Here is a 25743-nt window from a genome sequence, read left to right as displayed (position 1 = left end):
ATACTAGCTCATGAATAACAATATTAAAAAGACATCATTTGCCATTTGCCGTTCCTAGTATAATATATAAAAATTTTCAGGTAAAGCCTATCATGAATGCCAAAACCCTGGAGAGATGATGTTGGACTCTTCACATGGGGCACAGATTGGTCACTTACCAATCACAAAGGGAAAAAAATACTTTTGCATTTTAGAAATTCTGCAGTTACTGCCTGAACCTGATGATCAAACTCAGTATCACTAGTGGTGGGAAATCCTAATGTTATATGCCATTTATTTTTGGATGCAGTTAAGAAGTGCCCAATTCAATTATAAAGTATTCTTCCCCAAAATGTTTAACCTAAATCTAATCAACTCTCATGTATATCTGCAGATATAGATAGACTCATAGATAATTCTACTATATGACCTTAGGTAGGTTATATTAGTATCTTCTTTAGTGTTAGAACCCTCACTTGTGAATCAATGGCATTGAATCAGATAAATGTAGCATGTAGTAAAAATAACATTGGTTCAGCTCATAACATTCATGGCTACCAAGTATATAGCTGAATAAAAACTCTTTTCAACATCTAATTACTCTTGTGTAGTTTGATGATATGTCTCAGAAATTCCCTGTATTTACTTAGAACTAACAGCAAATGAAGCCCTAAGAATGCCAAAAAGTCCTCTAATCGAAAATGTTCAAGCAGCATTTCAGGTAGGAGAGCATAGATTAGAACATCTCTATACTCATTAAGAATAGTTTGAAATGGTTTGACTTGTTTGAAATTCCCAAGATCAAAAATGGTCAAACATCAGTAATTTCATATGATTCAACCTATTTGTGCTTTAATGGCAGAGGCTTGATATATCATCTTTATTTGTCAAGCACTCTCTTTTCTTCCTTATTGTTTTAGAGAAACATTTACTCACAGAAGGAAAGAGGAAGAACCTGTACTGATCCAAGTTTGAAAGAATTGGTGATGTGGACTGATATTCTAAACATTTTAGGGTATTTCTTCATTTCATAATCTCTATCGCCCCTCATCCCTATGTACTATAGTTATTCTTTTCAATCACTTTTAGCCTTTTCTTTCCCTTACTTTGAACTTTGGATTGGTCTTTTTGGATAGGGAGCTGCAGAATTTTGAAGACTTGAATAAAAATAATTTACATCAAATTTGAGCTGGTTCTCTTCTCAAGAGTACTTATAATAATGTAACTTTTTAAAGGCCAGTTAGCAGTAGAGTGCAGAAGGTAAGATAGGTTGAGGGATTTTTAGTGTATTTAAAACTTTTTCTTCTGGGCTGGGGTTGTGGCTCAGTGATAGGACGCTTGCCTTGCATGCATGAGGTTCTGGGTTCGATCTTCAGCACCACATAAAAACAAATAAATAAAAAATAAAGATATTATGTCCATCTACAACTAAAAAAAAGTTGTTTTTTCTTCTATACAACATGAACAATTAAGTGATAACTCATAGGAGATTGGAGAGGAAAGTTTCAGGCTGTGAGGCAGGATTGAAGTTAGTTATTACCTGATAGCAAGAATACTCCCTGGAATATGACTGGTATAACCTGTCTTCCTCAAAGAATGAGTTCTGTGCAAATGTGGATAGTTTCAATATTCCCAACCTGTCTTTTTATTCTCTAAACCAAGAAGAAATAAATTCATTGGAAGACTTAGCCTCTTAAGGAAATGTGGTGAAACCTGTATGTAAATAGCTTTATTAAAAGCCCAATTATTGCCAGTGTGAAAATTATTATTTGTGTCTTAGACAGCTGCCCAGGAAGCAGTCCTGCATGCATCTGGAAATGGCACACATTTACCGTCTAAGGACTACTGCATTCTATATAACCCTCATTGGACAGTGCTTCCAAGTACCCTAGAAAATGCAGTAAGTAAATCAGAGTTACTTTTTATTCATAAAAATAAAACTATTGAAAAGTGAAAATGAGTGATAATTACGTTTTAGTGTGTGAACTAATTTAGATACAGGGTCATTATTAATAATTATTATTTTATTGCCTTTGCTCAGTGTTTTTCTCTCTATGAGAGAAGTAAGTTGTGTAATTTTAAAATACCTCCAAACCTCATTGTTTGTCATAAAATATTTCTAATTAAAAAGAGCACTTTTTTGTTCTTAGTGCTGAGGATGGAATTTAGGACCTCATGCATACTGAGAATATGATCTACATCACTAAGCTATACCCCCAGCGCCTAAAAGAACACTGAATTAAATTGATACTGGTGTTTATCACTGAATGCCTGTAGGTAATATGTGATATTTGTCATGTTAAAGACATTTCTTATTTTCAGACTTCCATTATTTTGCTGAATCTGACTACTACACCACTGTGTAGCCTTTCTGATATTCCACCTGGTGGCCTAAAGAACAAAGCAGTTGTGGTACAATGGGGAACCTGCTATATACTTGAAAAAGCCAGAATTGCACAAAAAGGAGGTGCCGAAGCATTGTTGGTTGCCAATGACAGTGTCTTAGTAAGTTTTAAAACTGTGGCTTCTTTGGAGCTCATGACATGAAATTTTATAGGAATTAAGTAACTTTCCTTATGTGTGGTTTAGGGACTGAGATAAATAATCTGATGGTAGGATTCTTTGTCAGTAAACTTTTGGGATCTGATAGGCATTTATTTGAAAAGTTTTGTAGTTTTCTATTCTTAGAAAAAACTGTGTTAGGAATATGTATATACAAACACACATATACATGTGTATGTGAATATGGACCATATACAGATATCATATATAGTATATATTAGCTTAAGTTCACATTAAAAAGATTCATTCTATTTTGAGAACTCATAATATTAAGACAGAATTCCCCAAACTTTGTTTTATAGCTAAAGAAAGATATAATGTTTACTCTTAATAGAATAGTTTGTATCACTTTTATTCTGTAAATATATTAGTAGTTAATAAGTTTTCATAATATGTATTTTTCTTTTAGTTTCCTCCCTCAGGGAACAGGTCTGAATTTGATGACGTGAAAATACTGATTGCCTTTATAAGTAAAAAAGACTTTAAAGATATGAAACAGGTACATTAGTAATTATAAAGTAGCTGAAATTTATAAATGATATAACTCTTTAATCTGTGATACTTAGTTTTGATTATTATCTATGGTGCATTTGCTAACAAGAAGCTTAAAAGCCTATGAAGTCTTTATTTGGGAAGTACTTGCCTCTCATTTGACACAAAGTGTCTCAAAGGCTGGCTTTACAAAAAATGTTTATTTGAGTTCTATTAAAATCTCTTTGTGTCATTTTTTTGTATCTTAATTTTAAATCCCTGAACAAAATGATTATATGAAACATTGCACTTTTGAGATTTTATAAACCAAAGTATATGCTCATATTTTTTGCTAGAAAATATATTATGTTGTCTAGTCTTCTTGACTGATGTACAGTGTCCATTCCAAAATGACATGTGGAATATTGCTGCCATATTCCATAATAGAATTTCTGTGTTTTAAATGTCATTTTTGCCTTTCAGACTTTTGGAAGTGACATTACAGTAAAAATGTACTCTCCATTGTCACCTAACTTTGACTATACTATAGGGGTTATTTTTGTAATTGCTGTGTTCACTGTGGCATTAGGAGGATACTGGAGTGGACTAATTGAATTGTAAGTTTAATTAAACTTTTATGTTTTGTGATAAATGGTTTAAAATAGTGTAATCATTTTATTTTAACCATATAATGACATTTAAAATCTTTCCCTGACTTCAGAACATAGTGACAATAAAACCAGATTTTTGTTTGTCCTTATTTAAGTCATATAAAGTTTTCACTGAGAAGAAGAGAGTCATAGTTTCCTCTAACTCTTCTGTTGAAAGGGAAACATTAAAGTCACATAAAAAACCCTTTTTTGGGGACTGGGGTTGTGGCTCAGTGGTAGTACGCTCACCTAGCACATGTGAGGCACTGGATTCAATTCTCTGTACAACATAAAAATAAATAAATAAAGGTATTGTGTCCAACTACAACTAAAAAGAAATGTTTTTAAAACCCTTTTGGAAAGTACTTACCTCTCATTTGGCACAAAATATCTCAATTCAACATTCATAAAGGATATTCATTTGTTTTGAATTCTGGTAAAACCTTGGGTCTTGTCTTCTATCATGTCTTATTTGTTTTTTGCTTTTAGTTTTGGGGGGTATTGGGTGGGTACCAGGGATTGTATTTAGGGGCATCAACCACTGAGCCACATCCTCAGCCTTATTTTGTATTTTATTTAGAGATAGGGTCTCTCTGAGTTGTTTATTTAGCACCTCACTTTTGCTGAGGCTGGCTTTGAACTTGAAATCCTCCTGCCTCAGCCTCCTGATCTGCTGGGATTATAGGCATGCACCACGACACCCAGCTTATATATTTAATTGTCTCTCTCAGGAAAGGTAAAAATACTTAATATTCCTAATGTGCCTATTTATTTACACTGGAAGAAAATAAGCAGAGAAGAAAGGAAGTTTTTCAGTTATTCTGCCTGAGTCATCAACAGTGGGGCTTCATCATTGTACTTAATGATTTAGGAATTCTAAGGATATTAGGCACATAAAAATTCCAAATGTACATAAAATTTGGATTTTCCTATTTATTAGTAACCTAAACACAATCTTCATACAGTTTTTGTAACTTTGGCTCTAGGTTAAAACAGGCAATACAGTAAAGAAGGATCAGTTCATATTTGTAACTCTGAATGAAAACCTATGCTAACAGCATATTATTTTATGTATAAAGGATAATATATTAGTTTTTGAATTGGTCTATATAGGTTTTATTAAAAAGGGCTTATTTGTAATTACATGAAGCTGAGCTTATTTGCAATTTCTTAAATACTAAAATTTGATTAACTTATATTTAGAGGGAAATCTTAAGAGTTTAACATGTATAGATTGATTTTATATATTTGGAAAGCTTGTTTCAACGTATATCACATTTTTAATGTGAATAAGCATGGTTTTTTCATAATTTTCTTCATAAAGTACAGTATGTAATATTTCTAAGCTCTCTAAAATCATCTTCCATATTATTTGATGAAGCTTTATAATTTTCCAAAAGCTACTGATTGATCAAACATGTTTTACTATTTTATATAGATTCTCACTGTACTTCCATTACTATGTAAATTTTTTCTTTTCTAGAGTAGTATTTCTCAAACTGTAGCATGCATGCTGACTATTGGATATCTTATTAAAATCCAAATTCCAATTTAGTATGTTTGGGATGGGCTGTAATTCTACATTTTTAACAAGTCTCCAGTGATTTTTGCTTGCCTATGGACCATACTTGGAGTTAGCAAGTTGTGTTAGTTAGCTTTGCAACTGTATGACAAAATATCTGAGATAGACAGTTTAAATGGAGGAAAGATTTATTTTTGGCTCATGGTTTCAGAGGTTTTAGTCCATGGTGATTTGGTACTATTGCTTTGGGCCTGTGGCAAAGCAAAATTTTATGGTGGGACATACATGGTATAGAGGCCCAGAAGTAGAGAGAGAGAAAAAGAGAAAGAAGTGGCCAGTCCCAATATTACCCACAAGGACACTCTTGATGACCTAACTTCTTTCCGTTAGGCCTACCTTCTAAAGGAACTACACCTCCCAAAAGCACCACAGGCTGGTGACCAGGCCTTCATACATGGCATTTGGGGGGTACTTAAGATAGAAACAATCTTACTTACATAGGTGTCAGTACAGACTCCTTCTCAAGAAAACTGGAGATTGAAGAGGAGTATATATCAGCTTCTGTATTCATGAAACATGACTGTGGGTAGAAACAAAGGACTTGTTGCATTGAGTAGCCAGTTTGGGATAGGAGATGTCCCATACCTGCAGGATTATGAATTTTAAAATCAAGGGGGCTGATTCTAAGAACAAAACAAAGCTAGAAAGAAGTAAGTGTATGAGGGGGCTGGCCATAAGGAATAAGGGAATCTGAATCAAGGAAAAAGTTCTATAACAAGAATTTTTAAAAACATACAGACTACCATTTATCAAGTAAAGACAGAATAAGGCTTAGGGAAGGGAAAATTTACCAGAAGAGGACCACATAACCCAAAATTACTCTGCCAAATGAAAGATGTACCTTATGCAAAAAGGAAAGATGCCTTAGTTCCATAGAAAAACTTTTACAAACCAAGCACTGTGGTGCACATCTGTAGTCTTAGCTACTTAGAAGTCAAGAGGCAGGAGGATCACAAGTTCAAGGCCAACCAGAGCAACTTAGAACCTGCCCCTCCCCCTATAAATAAAAGGAGGGTCTGGGAGTGTAGCTCAGTGGTAGAGCACTTGCCTAGTCTTGGGTTCTAACACCAACACACACACACCCCAAAAGAAAAAAAAAGAAAAAGAAAAAGAAAGACTTTTAGCAAAGAGTTAAAATCTTATTACAATGAGATTGTGGTACTCAAGTTTTATAACCTCAGTATGACACAGAAGAAAGGTTATCTTCAATTATTGCATGTGGCCCTCAAGCTGATTGAGTACAATGTTTTTTTAAAAGTGAATTGTAATATTTTAATGTGATATAAATCTAGTATAAGCTTTGCTCCAAGAAAAGATTTTTAATACACTGAATATGAATGTATAAATCATTATTATGATATATATGTGTTCTATGATAAAAATGTCTTTACATTTTTTTGCAATGACAGATACCAAAGGTTAGCAATACATACCACATTATTGAAATTTGTGTTAATGCCCTGTCATTCAATTCTACAATTCCAAGATAGGTACTGTTGTGTCTTGGTACCAACTCTCTCTTTGCCCATTTCCCTGGCACCCTCCCTGGAGTCACAGGGTGGCCATCCAGTGAATAGTTTTCTAATAAGAAAGTGGTATGCTGGTAGATAAATAGTTGCAAATGTGCGGTTTGATAAAATAAACTTTAATTTTTTTTTAACCTAAAGTTTGTATTGAGTCCAGACTTAAGAGCAGGACCAGGACACATCCAAGGGGAATTAGAGTTTAATAGAACAGTGTTGAGGGGACTAGAGCTGGGAAAGTATATGGTAAGTTCCATGTAACTGGGAAGAGACAATGAAGTTGATTCAACAAATGATACTTGACAAATGACACTTAACTGCTCAGCAAATGATATACCTCCTTTCTCTATCTCAGTTCCCTTCCTCTACTGTATCCCCAAATATTAATATATTTATCTAATAAATTATCATCTATTTAACAGTTTTGCCTGGGAGGGGGCTGCTTTTTCAAAAGTTAGTGGTTAGGAATAGATCATCTCTGGAGGATAGAATTATGTTGGGGTTTTTATAGTTAGAATCAAAACTAAATTGGCGTTAGATCTTGAAAATGACTGTACTTCGGTGGGGAAGTGGGGGGGCTGGGGTTGTGGCTCAGCAGTAGAGCGCTGGCCTGGCATGTGCGAGGTGCTAGGTTCGATCTTCAGCACCACATAAAAATAAATAAATAAAATAAAGGTGTTTAACTACAGCTAAAAAAATTTTTTTTTTTTTTTTTTTAAATAACTGTGCTTGGTAGAACTTTGCCAAAGTTCCTGTGTTTGTTTATGCAGGGAAAACTTGAAGGCAGTGACAAACACTGAAGATAAAGAAATGAGGAAAAAGAGGGAAGAATATTTAACTATCAATCCTCTTACAGTTGTAATATTTGTGGTCATCTGCTGTGTTATGATGGTCTTGCTTTATTTTTTCTACAAATGGTTGGGTAAGAAATTATATTTTATGTTTGCTACTTTTGGTATATATTATTTTCATTTACTTTGCCTGATTTATCTATTTGTTTAAAGCATTCTATCTGAAAAACTTTAGTCAACAATTTGGATATTTTGCCAAAAGTGCTCCATTTCTATTACTCTGAGATAAGAATACGTGTTCATAGATGACTTGAAAGAATGGCTCTGATTCCTGAATTTCCCTTTCTGCAGATTAGAGATGATAGCCCATTATCTAAGTTGCAGACTAAGGATTTCATGTTGGCTATGTTTAGCTACATGGAATAAAAGATTATTAAAATTACTGATTTGTTGCCTCTGCTTACTCCCAAGGTGTAGTTTATCCTTTTTTCAATTTGCAAATCAAGATGCTGTATTGCTTAGATTTTGTTTTACTTACACAAGCAGTTAGGATCATACCATATATGAAGACACAGAGGTACTTGCCTACATGGTCTAGAAAGTAACTGGTACTCTTTTTCCTTTAAGAAGGCAGGTGTAAGAACTGAAGGAAATAGCTTGCTCTTTCCCTAGACAAATCATATTAGTGGTCTGACAGGGTGAAAATTTGCAATTTCTGGCCAGTATACTGTACAAATAGGAGGAAGACCAGGAAAAAGGGGAGTGTTCCTGATGAAAACTAGCAAAAACCCTTGTAAAAACCACTAAATGCTTATTTGGAGATGATTAGCATAAATTTCTGGACCAGAAAACTGAGGCCCTACTATTGATTTCACTTTATTGTTCAGTTACTCCTGAGTTGTGGCAGCAATTTAAAAAGTAGGCAGGACGGATATGGTGGGATACCTGTAATTCCAGTGACTCCAGAGGCTGAGATAGGAGGATCATAAATTTGAGGCCAGTCTCAGCAAGTTAGTGGTACCCTGTCTAAAATAAAAAAATTAAAAGGGCTGGGGCTGGGATTGTGGCTCAGTGGTAGAGTACTTTTCTAGCAAATGTAAGGTATTGGGTTCGATTCTAAGCATCACATTAAAGTAAATTAAATAAAGGTCCGTCGGGGCTGGGGATGTGGCTCAAGCTGTAGCGCGCTCGCCTGGCATGCATGCGGCCCGGGTTCAATCCTCAGCACCACATACAAACAAAGATGTTGTGTCCGCCGAAAACTAAAAAATAAATATTAAAAAAAAAAATAAAGGTCCGTCAACAACTAAAAAAAATTTTTTTTAAAAAAGGACTGGGGATGTGATTCAATAGGCTTAATTCCCAATTAAAAACAACAATAAAAAACTAGCCTGGTAGCGTCCCATGATTAATTAATTCCAATGATTAAAAAATAATCATTAATAAGCATTAATTCCAAAGACTAAAAAATAATCATTGTGAGTATTACTCATTTCAATCTGTTGCTGAGAGATTGAGTACTAAAATTATTTTTATATTATGTTGAGATTGAGCAGCTGAGTTTAGTAATCTTATACCTGGCCTTCAATTTTTAATCTTTGTCTGACCCTCAGTTGATATATCAGTGGTTTTTGGACAGGAAAAATATTCTCTACACTATCTTAAAGCACATTTTAATTTTTGGTAAGAAATTTTCTTAAACTTACTGCTATTTAAAAAGTTGATTCTGTTTATAAATGTAATTTCTGATATAGGAAGATCATTCAACTTTATAGTTACTCTAGGACACAGGATTTAATTATGACTCTTGCAATACCTTGTGTCACGATGTTGCAAGTTTTTGTTTTCTCAGAATTGTTCCTATGGCCAAAATTGCTGCCATTTCTTAATATACTAACTAACGGAGTTATACTAAATTGCTGAGGCTGCCCTTGCCATTTTATATTAAAAACATTGTTTTAACAAAGCGCTCAAAGATGAGTTATGGTAACCAAACTCTTCCTCATACGTAATCATTTTCTAAGATACAGTACAATATTGAATGAAGCACTCACTCAAATTCATCAAGAAGCATGATTTCCACCAGTGTGTTAAAATTTGGGATTAGGCAATTTTGATAGACGGCTTACCAAAATCAACTTGGCAGTCTATCTTCCTACTCACATTACCACACATAACCAATAATAAAAATAATAACATAAAATTTATTTATGTGCTAGATAATATTCTAAGCACTTCATATATATTAGTTATCTAATACTCACAATAATCCCAAAATAGGTATTATTATATTTTACATTTCAGACATGAGAATCAAGGGACTAAAAAAGTGATTTATCCAGCATCACCAGTCAGAAAGTGGCTATTCCTAAATTACAGTGTCTAGACTAGTCTCTCTTTTTCTCTTACAGAATAAAGCTATAGTTTTGTGAAATAAAGTAGAATTCAAAAAAATCAGGTACAATTTTTGTTTGTATTATGAGATTTTTGAGGAGGATCAGCAAAGTTTTATATATATATATACATAATTTTTTTTTTGTACCAGAGATTGAGAGCCACATTCCCACCCCATTTTATTTTTTATTCCTGAAACAGGGTGTCACTAAGTTGCTGAGGCTGGCTTTAAACTCAATCCTCCTGCCTTGGCCTCCCAGGTCACTGGGATTACAGATGTGTGCCATCATGCCCAGCAAATGTCTTTAATTTTAAATAATTCTCAAATAAGTATGAATAATATAGTAAAACACTCATCAATCTTAACTACCTGAGTATCATATTGTAGCAAAGAATTTTGTTTAAATCTATTTGGTTTTACCACAGGTCAAGTTATTATAGATGAATTTTCCATAGGAACATGTACATAACATGGTTTGTGTCTATGGCAAGTGTTCATTTCCATCTCTAAGTTGCATTTAAAAAAATGTTTCTTAGTGGCTTATTAACTCTTCTATTCCTTACATTTAATTAAATATTCATAAATATCTATACCTCACTTCATAGAAACCTTTAACAAACATGTCACTTTAATTATTAAATGATAAAAAATGCAGGGCCACCTTCAGCCCCTTAAGCAGTCCTATCCATGTATAAAGGAATGTAAAAACACATAAAATACCCAATCTTAAAATTCAAGAACTAAATATATTCAGTTTAGTAACTAATTCAGATACTAATATATTCACTGGATTGAAAGTATCATAATTTAGTAAAGAAGCAAAAGAATTAATATTGCTTATATATTTTCTTCTCACATTACCTTCTCTTGTTTTTTTCTAGTTTATGTTATGATAGCAATTTTCTGCATAGCATCAGCAATGAGTCTGTACAACTGTCTTGCTGCATTAATTCATAATATACCATGTGGACAATGCACGTATGTATCTCTCATGCCAAATGTTGTTATATTATTATTTGTAATTTAATATTATACATAGAAAAGTAAGAGTGTTATTTTAAAACCTGTGTAGTCCAATATGTGTTGGATCTATGTTGTTTATGTTTAAATTAAATTAATTAAAGTTATAAATAAAAAAGTTATATTAATTAAATTTTAATGTTATATTTTTTAAAACTTAAGATTTAGTTCCCCAGTCTCATACATTTCAAGGATTCAGTAGCCACATGTGGACAATCACCACCACAGTAGCCACATCACCACAGAAAGTTCTTTTTCACTGACTATTATGTCTCATTTGTTTGAAGGCTTCTGAATTGTTATTTCAGTCATCTTGGGATTGGTTAATATTTGGTAACTTTTTATACCAAGTGAACATTGTACGTCATTGGTAGCATAAACTAAAATATTTTAATCTGTTTTAGGATTACTTGTCATGGCAAAAGCATTGAAGTGAGACTTATTTTTCTCTCGGGACTGTGCATAGCAGTAGCTGTTGTTTGGGCTGTGTTTCGAAATGAAGATAGGTATGAATACTCAATGTATTTGATTTTAGATTTAAGGATGGATTATTTTGTAACTTGCCATAATACTTATTCATTATGATTATTATAGAATTTGTTTTCTTTTACATTCACGTGGTGAACCTAGGGGCACTTAACCACTGAGCCACATCCCCAGCCTTTTTTTAATATTTTATTAGAGACAGGGTCTTGCTGATTGCTTGGGGGCCTTGCTAAGTTACTGAGGCTAGCTTTGAACTTGCAATCCTCCTGCCTCAGCCTCCTGAGCCAATGGGAACAAGCTACTTTTTAATGAGCAGATCTTATGCTAATGATTTGAGTTTATATAGAGAAGGAAATGTGAATTATGATCAAGTACCTCAACTTCAAATATGTACTTAATTGTGATATAGCTACACAATGGGGTATAATATAATTCTAAAGAATGAAGATCTCTATGAATTGATATACAGTGATTTCAGGATATATTTTTAAGAGAAAAGAGCAAAGTACAAAATAATATGTATGGTTTGGTACCTTTGATGTTAGATAACATGAATAGGATGTACAAGATACCTGTCCCTTTGCAGAAAGAAGAGGGTGTAGAAGGCATCTGTCCTTTGCAGGAAGAAAATCCAGAAAAATATATATATACTTAGGTTAATTTAATGACATACTAAGAAAAGTAATGATGACCTAAAAGATTTAATGTTTTAAAATTCAGAAAACAATGTTCATACAAGTTTTAGGTAGCTTCATATGATTACCAATTGATAATTTTGTATGTCAATTTCTGATAAAGTTGCATAGCTCTCACTTCCTTTATGTTCAAGCTGTTTGAATGTATACTAACACTAGTGTCCTTAGTAAACAGCTGTCTTTCTAGAAAGAAATGTATGTATAAGCTCAAAGATTTATATACATTCCCCTGAAGTAGCCTTTCAACTTTTTCTTAGTATAATGGTATTCTTTATTCTGCTAGAACAGTGAATTACTAAATGGAAAGGATAAGCGGGGTTTTTGTTACTGTCATACTAGGTGTTTAATAATCAAGCAGTCAAACCGTAGCCATTGAGTAATATTACTTTAGTGATCTGTTTCTTTGAAAAGTTTCATCTAAACATAGCAGGATAAAACAATAAGGCAATATCTTTTGATTCTAGGTGGGCTTGGATTTTACAGGATATTTTGGGGATTGCTTTCTGTCTGAATTTAATTAAAACACTGAAGTTACCCAACTTCAAGGTAAAGTGTATTACTTTGCTAGTTAAAATATTTTTCCTTTTAAAAAAACAACTTTATTAAGATATTATTTTCAAACAGTAAATACACCCATCTTTAGTATACTGTTTGTTGAAATTTTACAAATGTATAACTTTATAATCACCATCCCAGTAAAGTTATAGAACATTTCTCTTTTCTCTTCAAAAATCTCTATCATGCCCTTTTGAAATTAATCCTAATCCCCAGGAAAAGGCAACCACTGATTTGTTAGCTAAAATATTCATGCATCTAATGTGCCCAGTTCATAAAATCCTTATCAGACTAAATGTCACAGGGAAACATTTCTTTGATTCAGTGATTTTTTTTAAACAAATGGGATAAAGAAGAAAAGGATTCTAATGTGGATTGTAGAACAAAAGTACACATATTAGTAACTAAAATAGACCTTTAAAAACAGCATTCAAAGGTGTTTCATGTGCTTATTTATATTTGCAAAATAATTTGATCTCTTAATGTAGACATGGGAAATTTGATCTTTAAATTTATTTCTTTCCTCAACAGTCATGTGTGATACTTCTAGGCCTTCTCCTCTTCTATGATGTATTTTTTGTTTTCATAACACCATTCATCACAAAGGTATGATCATTTTTTAATCCATGAAGAAGCGTGTTAAAACATGAGAATCTTAAATCTGCTTATAGATTATTGACTTTACAGATGTTTTCCGCTGAGTTCCAGTTCTTTTTTAGAGAATTGTCACTGAAATACCCTCTTTTAATAGAGGGTATTTTAATAGAGGGTATTAATTTTCAAACCTTTAATTCTTTATGTTAGATTTTTAAAAGTCTTCTGATGTAATAGTGAGAATGTTTGTATTTTTTCTTTCTTTTGAAAGTAATTTTTCTTACATAAGTTAGTAAATATCTACTGTAGGGAGTATAGTCAATAAGGAGGGAGGGAAGAAGAGAGAAAAAGAGGGAGGGAGGGGAGAATGGATAAAGGAAGGAAGGGAGTGAGGGAAGGAAGGGAGACAAGGAAGAAGGCAGTGGGGAAGTATGGAAAGAAATGTGTCATTGCTAGTTTAATTTCCCAAGTCCTAGCTCTAAGAAAGAGCAGTGCACTGGAAGTCTGAAAGCCTAGAGTTTAACTCTGTAACTTTGTAACCCTGGGTAAGTGACTTGGTCCTTTCTGCCTCCGTTTCCTAATTCGTTATGTGAGGAAGTCTTGCTAGCTTTCCACCACACCATCTTTTGGTTGCAACTGACAGAACCCAACCTAAGCCTAAAAAGGTCCCAGGTGTGTGTTTAGAAGCCAGGATGGTGTTGACTTCAGGAGAAAATAAACCCATTGCCACAAGCATCCTTTTAGCCTCTGTCCATTTGTCCATTCTCTTAGACTGGCTGCCATGACTGGCAGCTCATAGGTCATATATTCTTAGCTTTGCAACTAGCTCCTCAATAAAATAAGAAGTATGGGGTATATATAGTTGTCCATTATTTTTCCAGTTTTTTTACTTCGACCCTTTTCCTGTCTCATGAATATGTTATTATTTATTATTTAGTTTTCCACAATTTCTCTGATTTTATTTTCTACATCATCTCTTCCTCCTTTGTCACTCTTTCATATTTTGAATTTGATGTGTACTTCTTTTCTTCCCCTCAGGTGGTGGTGGTTGGTTATTATTGTTGTTCTCATTCGCAATGCGGGGGATGCAGCCCAGGTTGCACATACTAGGCAAGCACTCTACCATTGAGCTACACTCCCCAGCCCCTGCTGGTTCTTAATCATTTTTTTTTTAATATTCTGCCATCTATGAAATCACTATAAAAATCTGCACTTCTAATATTTGCTTTGATGGCATAAGGACAAATATGTGCCCTGTGGGAAGCTAAAATTTCAGCTATGTTACAAATAATAGTTAACTGTCTTAAATTATCACTTCCCACACTGTTTTACTAGCACATTTCCATGCCTTATTGATGAGCCATTTGATTCATTGACTTCATTGAGCAGTAATAATCTTAAAAAAAAAGCATAGAACTGGTATTAAGGATGATATGTAAAATTGGTGATTTGTTGAAACACTTCTTCAGGTCTTTCTAAAGCTGTCCTGATTTGTGTAAATTTATTTGGTTAAAAATGTTTTTATGGGATGCTGCATCAGAAATATTATAATGAAATTGTAGCATTCTCTCTACAAAGCCTATAAGTCAGCAGATAGTCCATAGTTATAGGACCCACAGTATATTACACAGTGGATATTGTTAGAAACTGTAAGTAAACTTTTTAAAAATAATTTTCCAATTTAACCTTAATATCACTTTATGAATGCCAAACATGTCTTCTAGCAAATGATTTCAGTTCCCTATGTATACAAGGTTTCAGAAATGTGAAGGTGTAGTATAATAATAAAGGTGTCTTTAAGCCTTCTCTCTTATGTGCTTAAGAAAATTTTCATGTTCTTTTTTCATCTCAGTTCCTACTGACTAGGAATGTGATTTCTAGCAATTTGATACAGTGGAAAAAAAGCTGAAGTGATCTTTGGAATTCACTATTATAGATTTATATTAACTCTTCTCAGTCTGATTTTTTTTAATTAAGGCTATAGACAGGTAGTTCAAAATGAAAATCAGATAATTATTTGCTTATTTTTATAATATTCACTGTAAATTTGAAGGATTAAATATTCAGTATTCTAAACATGTTCTTGACCCATGTATTACTAGACTTTCTAGTGAGTTGGCAGGACAGCTGGCTGTAGGTGTATAGTCATAAGAGCCTGTCTTTTTGTAAAATTAATTAATTTATTTTAATTAGGTATATATGATAGCAGAATGCATTTTGATTCATTGTACACATTTGCAACACAACTTTTCATTTCTCTGGTTGTACATGATGTAGCATCACACCATATGTGCAATCATACATGTATCTAGGGTAATGATGTTCGTCTCATTCCACTACCTCGCCTGTCCCCATGCCTCCTTCCCTCCCCTTTCTCCCCAAGAGCCTGTCTTACTTATTGTTTCTTCATCCACCAGCATATACCCTATAGTATCTCTCATATAGTATTTCCTCATATCTTTGAATGTATGGAGGATGTCCATGATGATCTTCAACTAAATGTCTTAAATAGCAACTAAATAATGAACCAAAGTAAACCTAGCTAGGGATTTTATCTTTCTACTTGGTTCAGGTTATTAGTGAGGTCTTTGAAAACACTCCAGTGATTTCTCATTTGCACCCCACCCACATGGAAAATATTATAGTTAATCAATCACATTTTCCTAAAATTCAACATTTATCTTCCATCTACCAGTTTAGCTGATATATTTATCGTACTGTGAAACAGAAAGTGAGAATTTTATGCATCTAACCTACTACAAAATGTTTCCCCTCTTCACAATAGACCTGACTATCAGAAGAAAACTTTTAAATGAACTCCTCACACAGAACACATAAAAAGACTTTAGCCAGATACAGGGAGGGAAATTCATCTAAGGTAAATGTTTTGATTGGAACATAGCATGCAGCACTGAAATTGGACAGCATCAGGCTGGAGAAACTCCTCAGGTTCTGTGGGGTTGGGTCTTTTCACATTTGGCTTCATTGTTTTGTTGTTGTGAATAGTCAGAAGGTAAAATATCTATTTATTCAAATAAAGTGGTCTATGTTTGTTACAAAGCTAAAATTAAGAGATCTTAGTATGGCCCTCTTTACTGATATTGCTGAAAATGAGTAAGAACATAGTATATAATATAAATACTATATATATAATGTAAATACATAGTATATAATATAAATACTAATCTTTTATATAATAAAAGATTAAAATACTTGAAATTTATAACCCATTACAAATGTTAGATATTACTATGTCAGTGCAATCCAGAGCTCATGGTAGTTTTGAATAATCTGTGCCTGCCTTTTTTGTTGTTTTTGTTTCTCCAGTTTCTGGTAATTATTGAGTTTAATAAAGTGTAATAGTGTGATTTTTGTTTGTGATTAGTTCAATTTTTGCTGTTTGCACACACAGACTGTTTTGAAAAAAGCTGTCTATAGCCATTTTCAATTACTTTACTTTAAGCCATATACCATAATGTGTAAGTCATTCGTAAATAGTGACAAATTGTTCTTTTTAAACTTCTTTAATCTTCCTTCTCTTTAGAATGGTGAGAGTATCATGGTTGAACTTGCAGCTGGACCTTTCGGAAATACTGAAAAGGTAGAAATGGCAACTAAATAGAAATTCCTGTCCAGTGAATGTATGTGTATTCAGTTAACTTTTGCCTTCCTGTGTAATTCATTGGTCATGTAGTGCATGTTAAGGTATTATAAACTTATTTCTCACAAAATGTAGCCCTTTTCTTAGTTATTCTAGATTATTAAATACCTATTGACTTGGGTTTCATCCTAGAATGTTGGAAACTTTGAGGAAGCCACTGCTCAACCCTCAGCTCCCCATGAGAAAGTAAGGACTGAATTTCAGATATGTTCATTGGACTTTAAATCATACCCTCTGAGACTAGACTCTTCTTTGGGGGAAAAAAATCCAGATTTGCCCAAAAAAAAAAAAAAAATTATTTCAAATTCTGAGTCCTATTCTTGGTAAAAACAAAAAAAAAGTTAGATGTGGGTATAGTGGACTAATATGCTTAATCCTACAAGTATTGGATTTCATTTTCCCAAAACTATAAGTTTATATTTTTCAATTTTTCTTTACATGTAGAGTTTGTTACACATATATGTATGCATACACACATACATATATATGCATATATGCATATATCTACTCATACATGTTTTTTATATATATATATACATATATATATATATATACACATACACATATATGTGCCTAGTTTATGTCCTCTGATTTCATTTTTTTTTTTCAATGTCAGTTTGAAAATGTTCTTCATTCTAATGTCTTTCCTTTCTGAAAGAAAGATTGGGAAGAGGTTTATTGGTGGTTTTCCTTCCTGTCTTTCTTCCTTCTTGTTTTCCCTTTCTCCCTCCCTTCCCTCCTTTCCTCCCTTCCTTTCTTTCTTCCTTCCTTCCTTCTTTCTTTTTTTTTTTCAACAGTTACCAGTAGTCATCAAGATACCAAAGCTGATTTATTTCTCAATAATGCATGTGTGCCTTCTGCCTGTTTCATTATTGGGTTTTGGTGACATTATTGTACCAGGTAAGTGATTATAACAATTTTAGTAAAAAATACTGATGGTTAAAAAAATCATCACATGTACAGTATCGGTTAAAAGTTACCTATTTCATATTAAGTATTTTTGGCTGTTTACTGTAGCTACACTCAGTAACAAGGTAGGAAAAAACATTTTGAGGGATATAAGATAAAGCCCAAATAGTAAAAATCAAGTAAGATCTTCCATGGCTCAAAAGTACCTTAAAGCAAGCATCTAGGATTAGTTTAACCTTCCCCAATAAAGTATATTTTGTGACCCTTTTTAGCAGTTGGATATAACAGTGCCAAACATTCACTTTCTATTACTTTTAGTTTTTAATAATAGTTACGTTTTGGGAAATAGTTTAATTATACTACACAAAGTCATGTTCGAGAGGAGAAACAATAGAACACCATTTTTTATGGCTTTCTAACATAAAAAGAAAGTTTTTAGGGAACTCACTCACCTTATCCTTACAGATATTGGAAATGTGCCTTATTGTCCTTATTGGATTACTTATTGAATTAACTTAATCCCAGACAAGTTATGATACAGTTTAGCTTTCTGTGCCAATAGCTGCTCTTGCAAGTCCCTAAAACTTGCTGGACTTATATAAGAACTATGACAAGCAACAGTCCCACTAAGTAATACAGTACAAAAAAGGCAAAAATTCTCTGCCAAGGTACAGCAGTGTTAGGACTGGAAGCAGAGTGGCCAATTTTCTGAAGGCTAAAACTACCAAGATTGTGATGAGGCATGAGTGTGTTGAGCCCATCTGTGGGTCTAAGAGAATGCTGGCTATTAAGAGATTGTGAACTGGGAAAGGGCCAGTGATCCAGGTCTAAGATTCATATCTTGTTTATTATGAATAAAATCTTGAGATTATATTCATAAAAATAATATAGCTTAGAAGTAATTAATAGTATTTATCTATCAGTTGGAAGTTCATCCTTTTTTACTATTCTTCCAGTCTTCTTATGCACTAACTACCTGTGAATGAGTGAAAAATACTGGCTTTCTTTTGCAAAAGCCCTTCTGTTTACCTACTAAAACTATGCATATGTGTATGTATGGGTTGTGGGTACAGACAAGAGAAAAAAGCTAGCAATAATACCTTATGAGTTGACATGACGAAGTCCAGTATAGCAACTTAGTTCAGTGAGTTTTCATTCATATTATCCAGAAGGAAGGGAATGCATTCATTCTATTGAGTAACCTTATAGTTTCTTGAATATCTTTAAACTTGATATTTAGATATATCATTTTGACTTAGTGTCATACTAAGTGATATAAGATTTTATGTATAATTTTTGGCATAGAATTGGTAAAAATACTATATAAATATCACATTCTTTCAGTAAATCTCAAACAGAAATATGTCCCCAAGAGCAGAGTTATTGACAGTGATTCAATCTTAAGAGCTAAATTCTAATATAGGAGGAGGGTTGTGATTTTTTTTAACACATAGAGACGTGTAAACAGCAAATGTAGTAAAAAATAACAGAAAACTTGTTTTATTAGTTATGTGACAGACCAAAGCTAATTAATTCAAGCAACCAGTAAAGATAGTCCAGTTAATCTATGGTTTTTAAGTGGTTGAATGTCATTCTGTTGTTTTATGAAGTATTTACTTAATGAATACAGTATGAGATTTCTTCTTTAGAGAGAGGTTCAATAAATTTCTTATAAGAAATGGGTTCGGAATAAATCATGTCTGCATATTTTCATGTTTACAAATGAAAGCTTGTATTTCATTGTTGTATTTTTCATATTAAAACTCCAAATCATTTTATGGTACCAGGAAGGAGACTTTTATTTATTTATTTATTTTTATATTTATTTTTTAGTTTTCGGCGGACACAACATCTTTGTTTGTATGTGGTGCTGAGAATTGAACCTGGGCCGCACGCATGCCAGGCGAGCACGCTACCACTTGAGCCACATCCCCAGCCCTATTTTTTTTTTTTTGGTGGTTGTGCTGGGCACTGAACCAAGGGCCTTGTACATACTAGACAAGCATTCTACCAACTGAACTATATCTTTAGCCCAAGGAAACTTTTTTGATCCCAGTTAAATTGCCTTCCTTGATGCCTTTTAAGTATATTTTTAAACATACTTACATATATATTATTTAAATTGACAAAATGTGTATGTATTTATTGTGTTTATGTTTTGAAATACATATGCATTATGGAATGGCTTAATCAAGCTAATAAACATATACATTACTTCACATACTGGTTTTTTAAATTACTACTAGTTTTATTTTGTCTACTTTCTTTAATTCATACACCATCACATACTAATTTTTTTGTGATAAGAACACTTAAAGTCTACTCCTAGCAGTTTTCAAGAATATAACACAGGGCTAGTAACTGTCATTACCATGTTGTACAATAAACCTTAGCTTTATTCCTCCAATTTAAGTGAAATTTTTAACCTTTGAGCAATATCTCACCCCAGCCCCTGATAACTCCCATTTTACTCTCTACTTGTATGAATTCAAGATTTTGGTGGGGGGGGGGATTTTTTGTTTTGGGGAAATTTTAGAGGGGGGGGTGTGAATACCAGGGATTGAATCTGGGGGCACTTAACCACTGAACCACATCCCTAGCCCTTTTTATTTTTTATTTTGAGACAGAGTTTTGCTAAGTTGTTTAGGGTCTCGCTAGATCTCTGAGTCTGGCTTTGAACTTGTGATCCTTCTGCTTCAGCTTCCTGAGCCACTGGGATTATAGGCATGTGCTACCACACCCAACTAAACTCAACTATTTTAGATTCAACTTGCAAGTGAGATCATGCAGTATCTGTCCTGTGCCTGGCTTATTTTGCCTAACATAACATCTTCCAGTTTGATTTATGTTGTCACAAATGACAGAATTTCTCTTTAAAGGATTTATAATATCTCATTTTTTTCTATATAGCACATTTTTTTATCTGTTCATTCATTAATGCACATTTAGATTGATTTTAGATTTTGGGTATTGTAAATAATGCTGCAGTGAATATGGGAGTACACATGTCTCTTCACGTGCTGATTTCACTTTCTTTATTATACACCCAGTAGTGGAATTGCTAAATCATATGATAGTTCTATTTTCTATTATTTGAGGAACATCAAATAATCATTTTTTATAATGGCTATACTCATTTGTATTCCCTCCAATAGTGTGCAATTCCCTTTTCTCCAACACTTATCTTTTCAGTTTTTTATGTAAGCCATTTTAACAGTTCTGCAGTAATATCTCATTGTGGTTTTGATTTGCATTTCTCTCATGATCAGTGATTTTGGACATTTTTTCATCTACCTGTTGACCATGTATATCTTATTTTGAGAAATGTCTATTTAAATCCTTTGTCCTTTGTTTTGTTTTGTTTTTTGAGACAATCTCTCTATGTTTCTTAGGTTGGCTTCAAACTTCTGGGCTCAAGTGATCATACTGCTTTATACCCTCCCAAGTAGCTGGAACTATAGGCACATGCCACCACATCGGCTTCCTTTGTCCATTTTATTTTTTTTTTAAATATTTGTTATTTTTTAGAGTTTATTGGACACAGTACCTTTATTTTATTTATTTATTTTTATGTGGTGCTGAGGATCTAACCCAGGACCTCACACGTGTAAAGCCAGCACTCTACTGCTGAGCCACAACCCCAGCCCCTCCTTTGTCCATTTTAAAATTGGGTTATGTTTTCTGCTCATTGAGTTTTGGGAGTACCACATGTATTTTGGATCAACCTCTTATCACATGTATGATTTTCAGTATTCCTATTCCATAGGTTATATTTTCACTCTTGATCATTTCTGTGGCTATGCAGAAGCTTTTTCGTTTTATGTAATCTCACTTGTCTATTCAATATACTTTGTAGTGAAACATTTAAAAAATTTTTTCCATAGCATGAAAGACCAAGTAATAAAAATCATGTTTTTAAACACTGTTTGATGGTTTAGAGAATCTTTTTTTAACTTTTTTTTTTAGTTATAGATGGACACAATATCTTTATTTTTTATTTTTATGTGGTATAGAGGATTGAACCCAGTGTCTCACGCATGGTAGGCAAGCACTCTACTTCTGAGCCACATCCCCAGCCCCTACGGAATCTTTTTAAAATATAGCATTAAATTTTGGAAATCAGTATATCAAACTTTTCCAGAATTTGAGGTACTTTAATGATCTCGAAATGCAAAAAGGAAGGTGAAATATAGAACAATATATATTGTTCCCCTTAGTTAATAATTGAATTTGTATTACTGGTGTTGTTTTAAAGAAATAATGTGGAATTTTTATTTTTGTTTTTTAGGCCTGTTGGTTGCATACTGTAGAAGATTTGATGTTCAGACTGGTTCTTCTTCTATATACTATATTTCTTCTATAATTGGTAAATTTTGTTTCTTCTTTTTTTATATATATATTGAATTGGGATGCCTGAAGAAAAGACAAAGATCTAAAACTTAGGAGTCCCAAATTCTAATTATTTGCCATAAATTATTAATATATATTTTTCTATCAAAAGGGGTAATTATACTTTACAATTTATATCACAAGGTTTTGGTGTCTTAAAAAGAAAACTAGAGGTATAATGCTTATTAAAATACCTGGCACACAAAGAGTCAGTAAATTGATTATTACTAGATTTTTTTAAAAAGGTATGCAAAGTTTGTATTTTAATTTATTACACAATAGTATCTCACCTGGAACAGCAAAGGTAATTGTCACTTAAACCTCTACTTTTATTAATGAGAACAGAGTTAATAAAAGAAAGTAAGCCAAAATATACCCTACTATTTCTTAACATATCAAATGGATATCTTAAAGTTCACACACCAAAGCACTTTATGCTTAAGTAAATGATCTGCACCAGAGCCAGTTAGATGCTGTTCTAGCAAAGTTTTCAAGTCTACAGTGGAATTAAATCCAGTAAACTAAAAATGTATATTAATATAGTGGGCTGGGGCTGTAGCTCAGTGATAGAGCACTTGCCTCACATGTGTGAGGTACTGGGTTTGATCCTCAGCACCACATTAAAAATAAATAAATGAATAATAAAGATTCTACTCTCCCCTCCAAAATACTTTATCATTTATTTTTTAAAAAATATATATTAGTACTAGACAAGGATGTTGCTAAGAATTAGTATCCTGACAACAAGAAAGAACACCTAAGTTAGAGATAAAGAAAAGAATATACAGGAATAAGAAAGCTGGTCTGCAGTCATTAATTATGGTACTCTTTTTTTTTTTTTTTTTTTTTTAAGAGAGAGAGAGAGAATTCCAATATTTATTCTTTAGTTTTTGGCAGACACAACATCTTTGTTTTGTATGTGGTGCTGAGGATCGAACCCGGGCCGCACGCATGCCAGGCGAGCGCTACCGCTTGAGCCACATCCCCAGCCCCTAATTATGGTACTCTTAAAGACATTAATGGGTTAGATTTCAGTACTAATGACCATGACAGGCTAAAGAACACATTGAGACAGATTATAGGAGACTTTATCAATTCTTTTTTTTTAATTATTTTTTAGTTGTAATTGGATACAATACCTTTATTTATTTTTATGTGGTGCTGAGGATCAAACCCAGGGCCTCGCATGTGCTAGGCAAGCACTCTACCCCTGAGCCCAGCCCCGAGGCTTTATCAATTCTGCCGTAAATCTGAGCAACCTGCACCACTTCCCTGATCCTCCATTTCCTCATTTTTAAAATGAGTAACTAAACTGTCTGCAAAGGTCCTTCCAGCTCTAATAGTCCGAGAACTATGTTCATAAGGAAACCATGAATCGTTATGAAAATTTCACATAATGTTTGGTGTGTGCTTATTAAAGAAGCCTAGGAAATATGTATTTAGTATTAGGAAGATTTTTTTCAAAGCAACCCTTGCTTCCTATAGGTACAGATTGAGTTATTTAAAATGTAAACAACTCAACATTCTTAATAACAAGAAACAATTGGTACTTTTTCTTAAGTTATTATGTTTTTCCAATTTTAAATTTTTCAAAAGTTCTATAGACTGTCTCTGCTCATTACTATCTAGGAAAACAGTGAAATTATGATAGGAAGTCATTACAAAAGTGTCCTCAAAAATATTTGAAGAACTATAATGGAGGAAATCTACCTTTGGTAGCATGTAGAAATATCTAATGCTTGATATTCTTCTTGCAGCCTATGCTGTTGGTATGATACTTACATTTGTTGTTCTGACACTGATGAAAAGGGGGCAACCTGCTCTTCTCTATTTAGTACCTTGCACACTTATTACTGCCTCAATTGTTGCTTGGAGACGTAAGGAAATGAAAAAATTCTGGAAAGGTAGCAGCTACCAGGTATGTGCTTATACTTAACAATTCACTGAGTTTGGCTGGAAGAATATATATGTCTACCTGCTGCAACATCAGTTCTTACCTCTCATTGCAATCTAATGCCAAAAACCTGGTGGGTGACTCGAGTCAAAACTACCATCAAACCGTGGGAGGCATCAAAGAAAACAAGATGGTCAGTGATGAAAATAACAAGAAACATACATAATTCTATAAGATAGTAAATGTTGCTCTCACTAACAGCCCCAAGTTCAAATTCTAAATTGAACAAAGATTTTGTGTCAACCCTAATCAAAATATCCCCATATTGTCTTCCTTGTCTTGTTTTACCTCACAGTTAATCAGTAGTGCCCCTAATGGCAGAAACTTCTTGGTCACAGTTCTTGAGTGTTTTCCTCTCCCTCTCTATTCTCACTCACTCACTGTGAATGCCAGTGACATTGTCACATTTCTGTCTGCATCCAGGTCTGTCTCCTGCCCATCAGACCCATTTATTCAACTGACTGTTCTTTCTTTCTTTCTTTCTGGTGAGTCTATAAGTACTCTGAAATGTCCAACACTGAATTCACGTCCAGCACTTAACATGTCCAATATTGAATTCATCATCTTCTTCCCCAAATCTGTTCTGTCGTCCATTCTTTCAACTCTACTTCCTATGCCTCTCCTCATACTGAATCTATCACCAGACACCAATAATTTTGCCTCCAAATTTCTCTTGACATTGTTGACTTTACTTTATTGTGGGTTACAAGACTCTACAGACTCTCACCCTTGCTTCCTTCTCCAGATGTCACCTCCTATAGCTCCCCTAACCTCCCTCAACATTATAGCCATCCTGAACTTCAGTTCCTAGCATGTGCCATACTCTCTCCCCTCCAAGCCTTTGAAGATTTGGTTCCTTCAAGTTGAACACATGACTCAGCCTTAAAGTTTCAACATAAATTTAACATTCTTTAGAAAACCTTCCCCAAATTGCCTGTGGCCCTGTCCTGAATTCACAAGCACTAGACTCCATGGCACCTACTGTTCCCAATAAATTTATCACATTTTATTGTTAGTGACTACTGCATTCCCTACTAGACTTTGATTTTATTCCTTTCTTTCTTTCTTTTTTTTTTTTTCTTTTTCTTTTTGGTACCAGGGATTGAATCCAGGGGTGCTTAACCACTGAGCGACATCCTCGCCCTTTGCATTTTTTTATTTTGAGAGAGTCTCGCTAAGTTGCTGAGGCTGGTTTTTGAATTTATGATCCTCCTACCTTAGCCTCCAGAGCTGCTGGGGTTACAAGCATGTGCCACCATGCCAGGCAAGATTTTGATTTTCAAGGCTCCATGAGAATAGGCTTTTTATAACTTATTCCTATCTCATAGATATGCTCAATAAACATTTATTAAATAAAGAAATATAAAACTACTTATAGTATTCTTTAGCTAGGCTGGATGCAGTAACACCTGTAATTCCAGGGACTCAGGAGGCTGAGGCAGGAAGATTGCAAGATTGAGGCCAGCCTGAGCAACTTAGGGAGACTCTGTCTTAAAGTAAAAAATAGAAAGGGTTGGCGATTGTAGC

At 33.6% G+C, this 25743-nt stretch overlaps 1 protein-coding gene across 3 annotated transcripts in view; it reads left to right on the top strand.

Annotated features, from left to right (window-relative positions):
* Sppl2a (signal peptide peptidase like 2A) overlaps nt 1-25743 on the top strand; it is a 46124-nt gene that overhangs the window by 12872 nt on the left and 7509 nt on the right. The window contains exons 2-15 of one of the 3 annotated variants that reach the window (XM_071608257.1): nt 1760-1879; nt 2302-2484; nt 2951-3040; nt 3496-3629; nt 7538-7689; nt 10835-10931; nt 11378-11479; nt 12619-12700; nt 13241-13315; nt 16848-16904; nt 17097-17150; nt 17762-17864; nt 22162-22239; nt 24020-24180. In XM_071608257.1, the coding sequence (XP_071464358.1) occupies nt 1760-1879; nt 2302-2484; nt 2951-3040; nt 3496-3629; nt 7538-7689; nt 10835-10931; nt 11378-11479; nt 12619-12700; nt 13241-13315; nt 16848-16904; nt 17097-17150; nt 17762-17864; nt 22162-22239; nt 24020-24180 (1488 nt within the window). The remainder of the gene's footprint in view (nt 1-1759; nt 1880-2301; nt 2485-2950; nt 3041-3495; nt 3630-7537; nt 7690-10834; nt 10932-11377; nt 11480-12618; nt 12701-13240; nt 13316-16847; nt 16905-17096; nt 17151-17761; nt 17865-22161; nt 22240-24019; nt 24181-25743) is intronic. The other 2 variants (XM_071608258.1, XM_027925830.3) reach the window with 2 other exon arrangements.

The sequence above is a fragment of the Marmota flaviventris genome, chromosome 2 (assembly GCF_047511675.1).
Source record: "Marmota flaviventris isolate mMarFla1 chromosome 2, mMarFla1.hap1, whole genome shotgun sequence".
Lineage (NCBI taxonomy): Eukaryota > Metazoa > Chordata > Mammalia > Rodentia > Sciuridae > Marmota > Marmota flaviventris.
The sequence above is the reverse complement of the archived record's forward strand: the minus strand, read 5'-3'. Positions and strand labels throughout refer to the sequence as shown.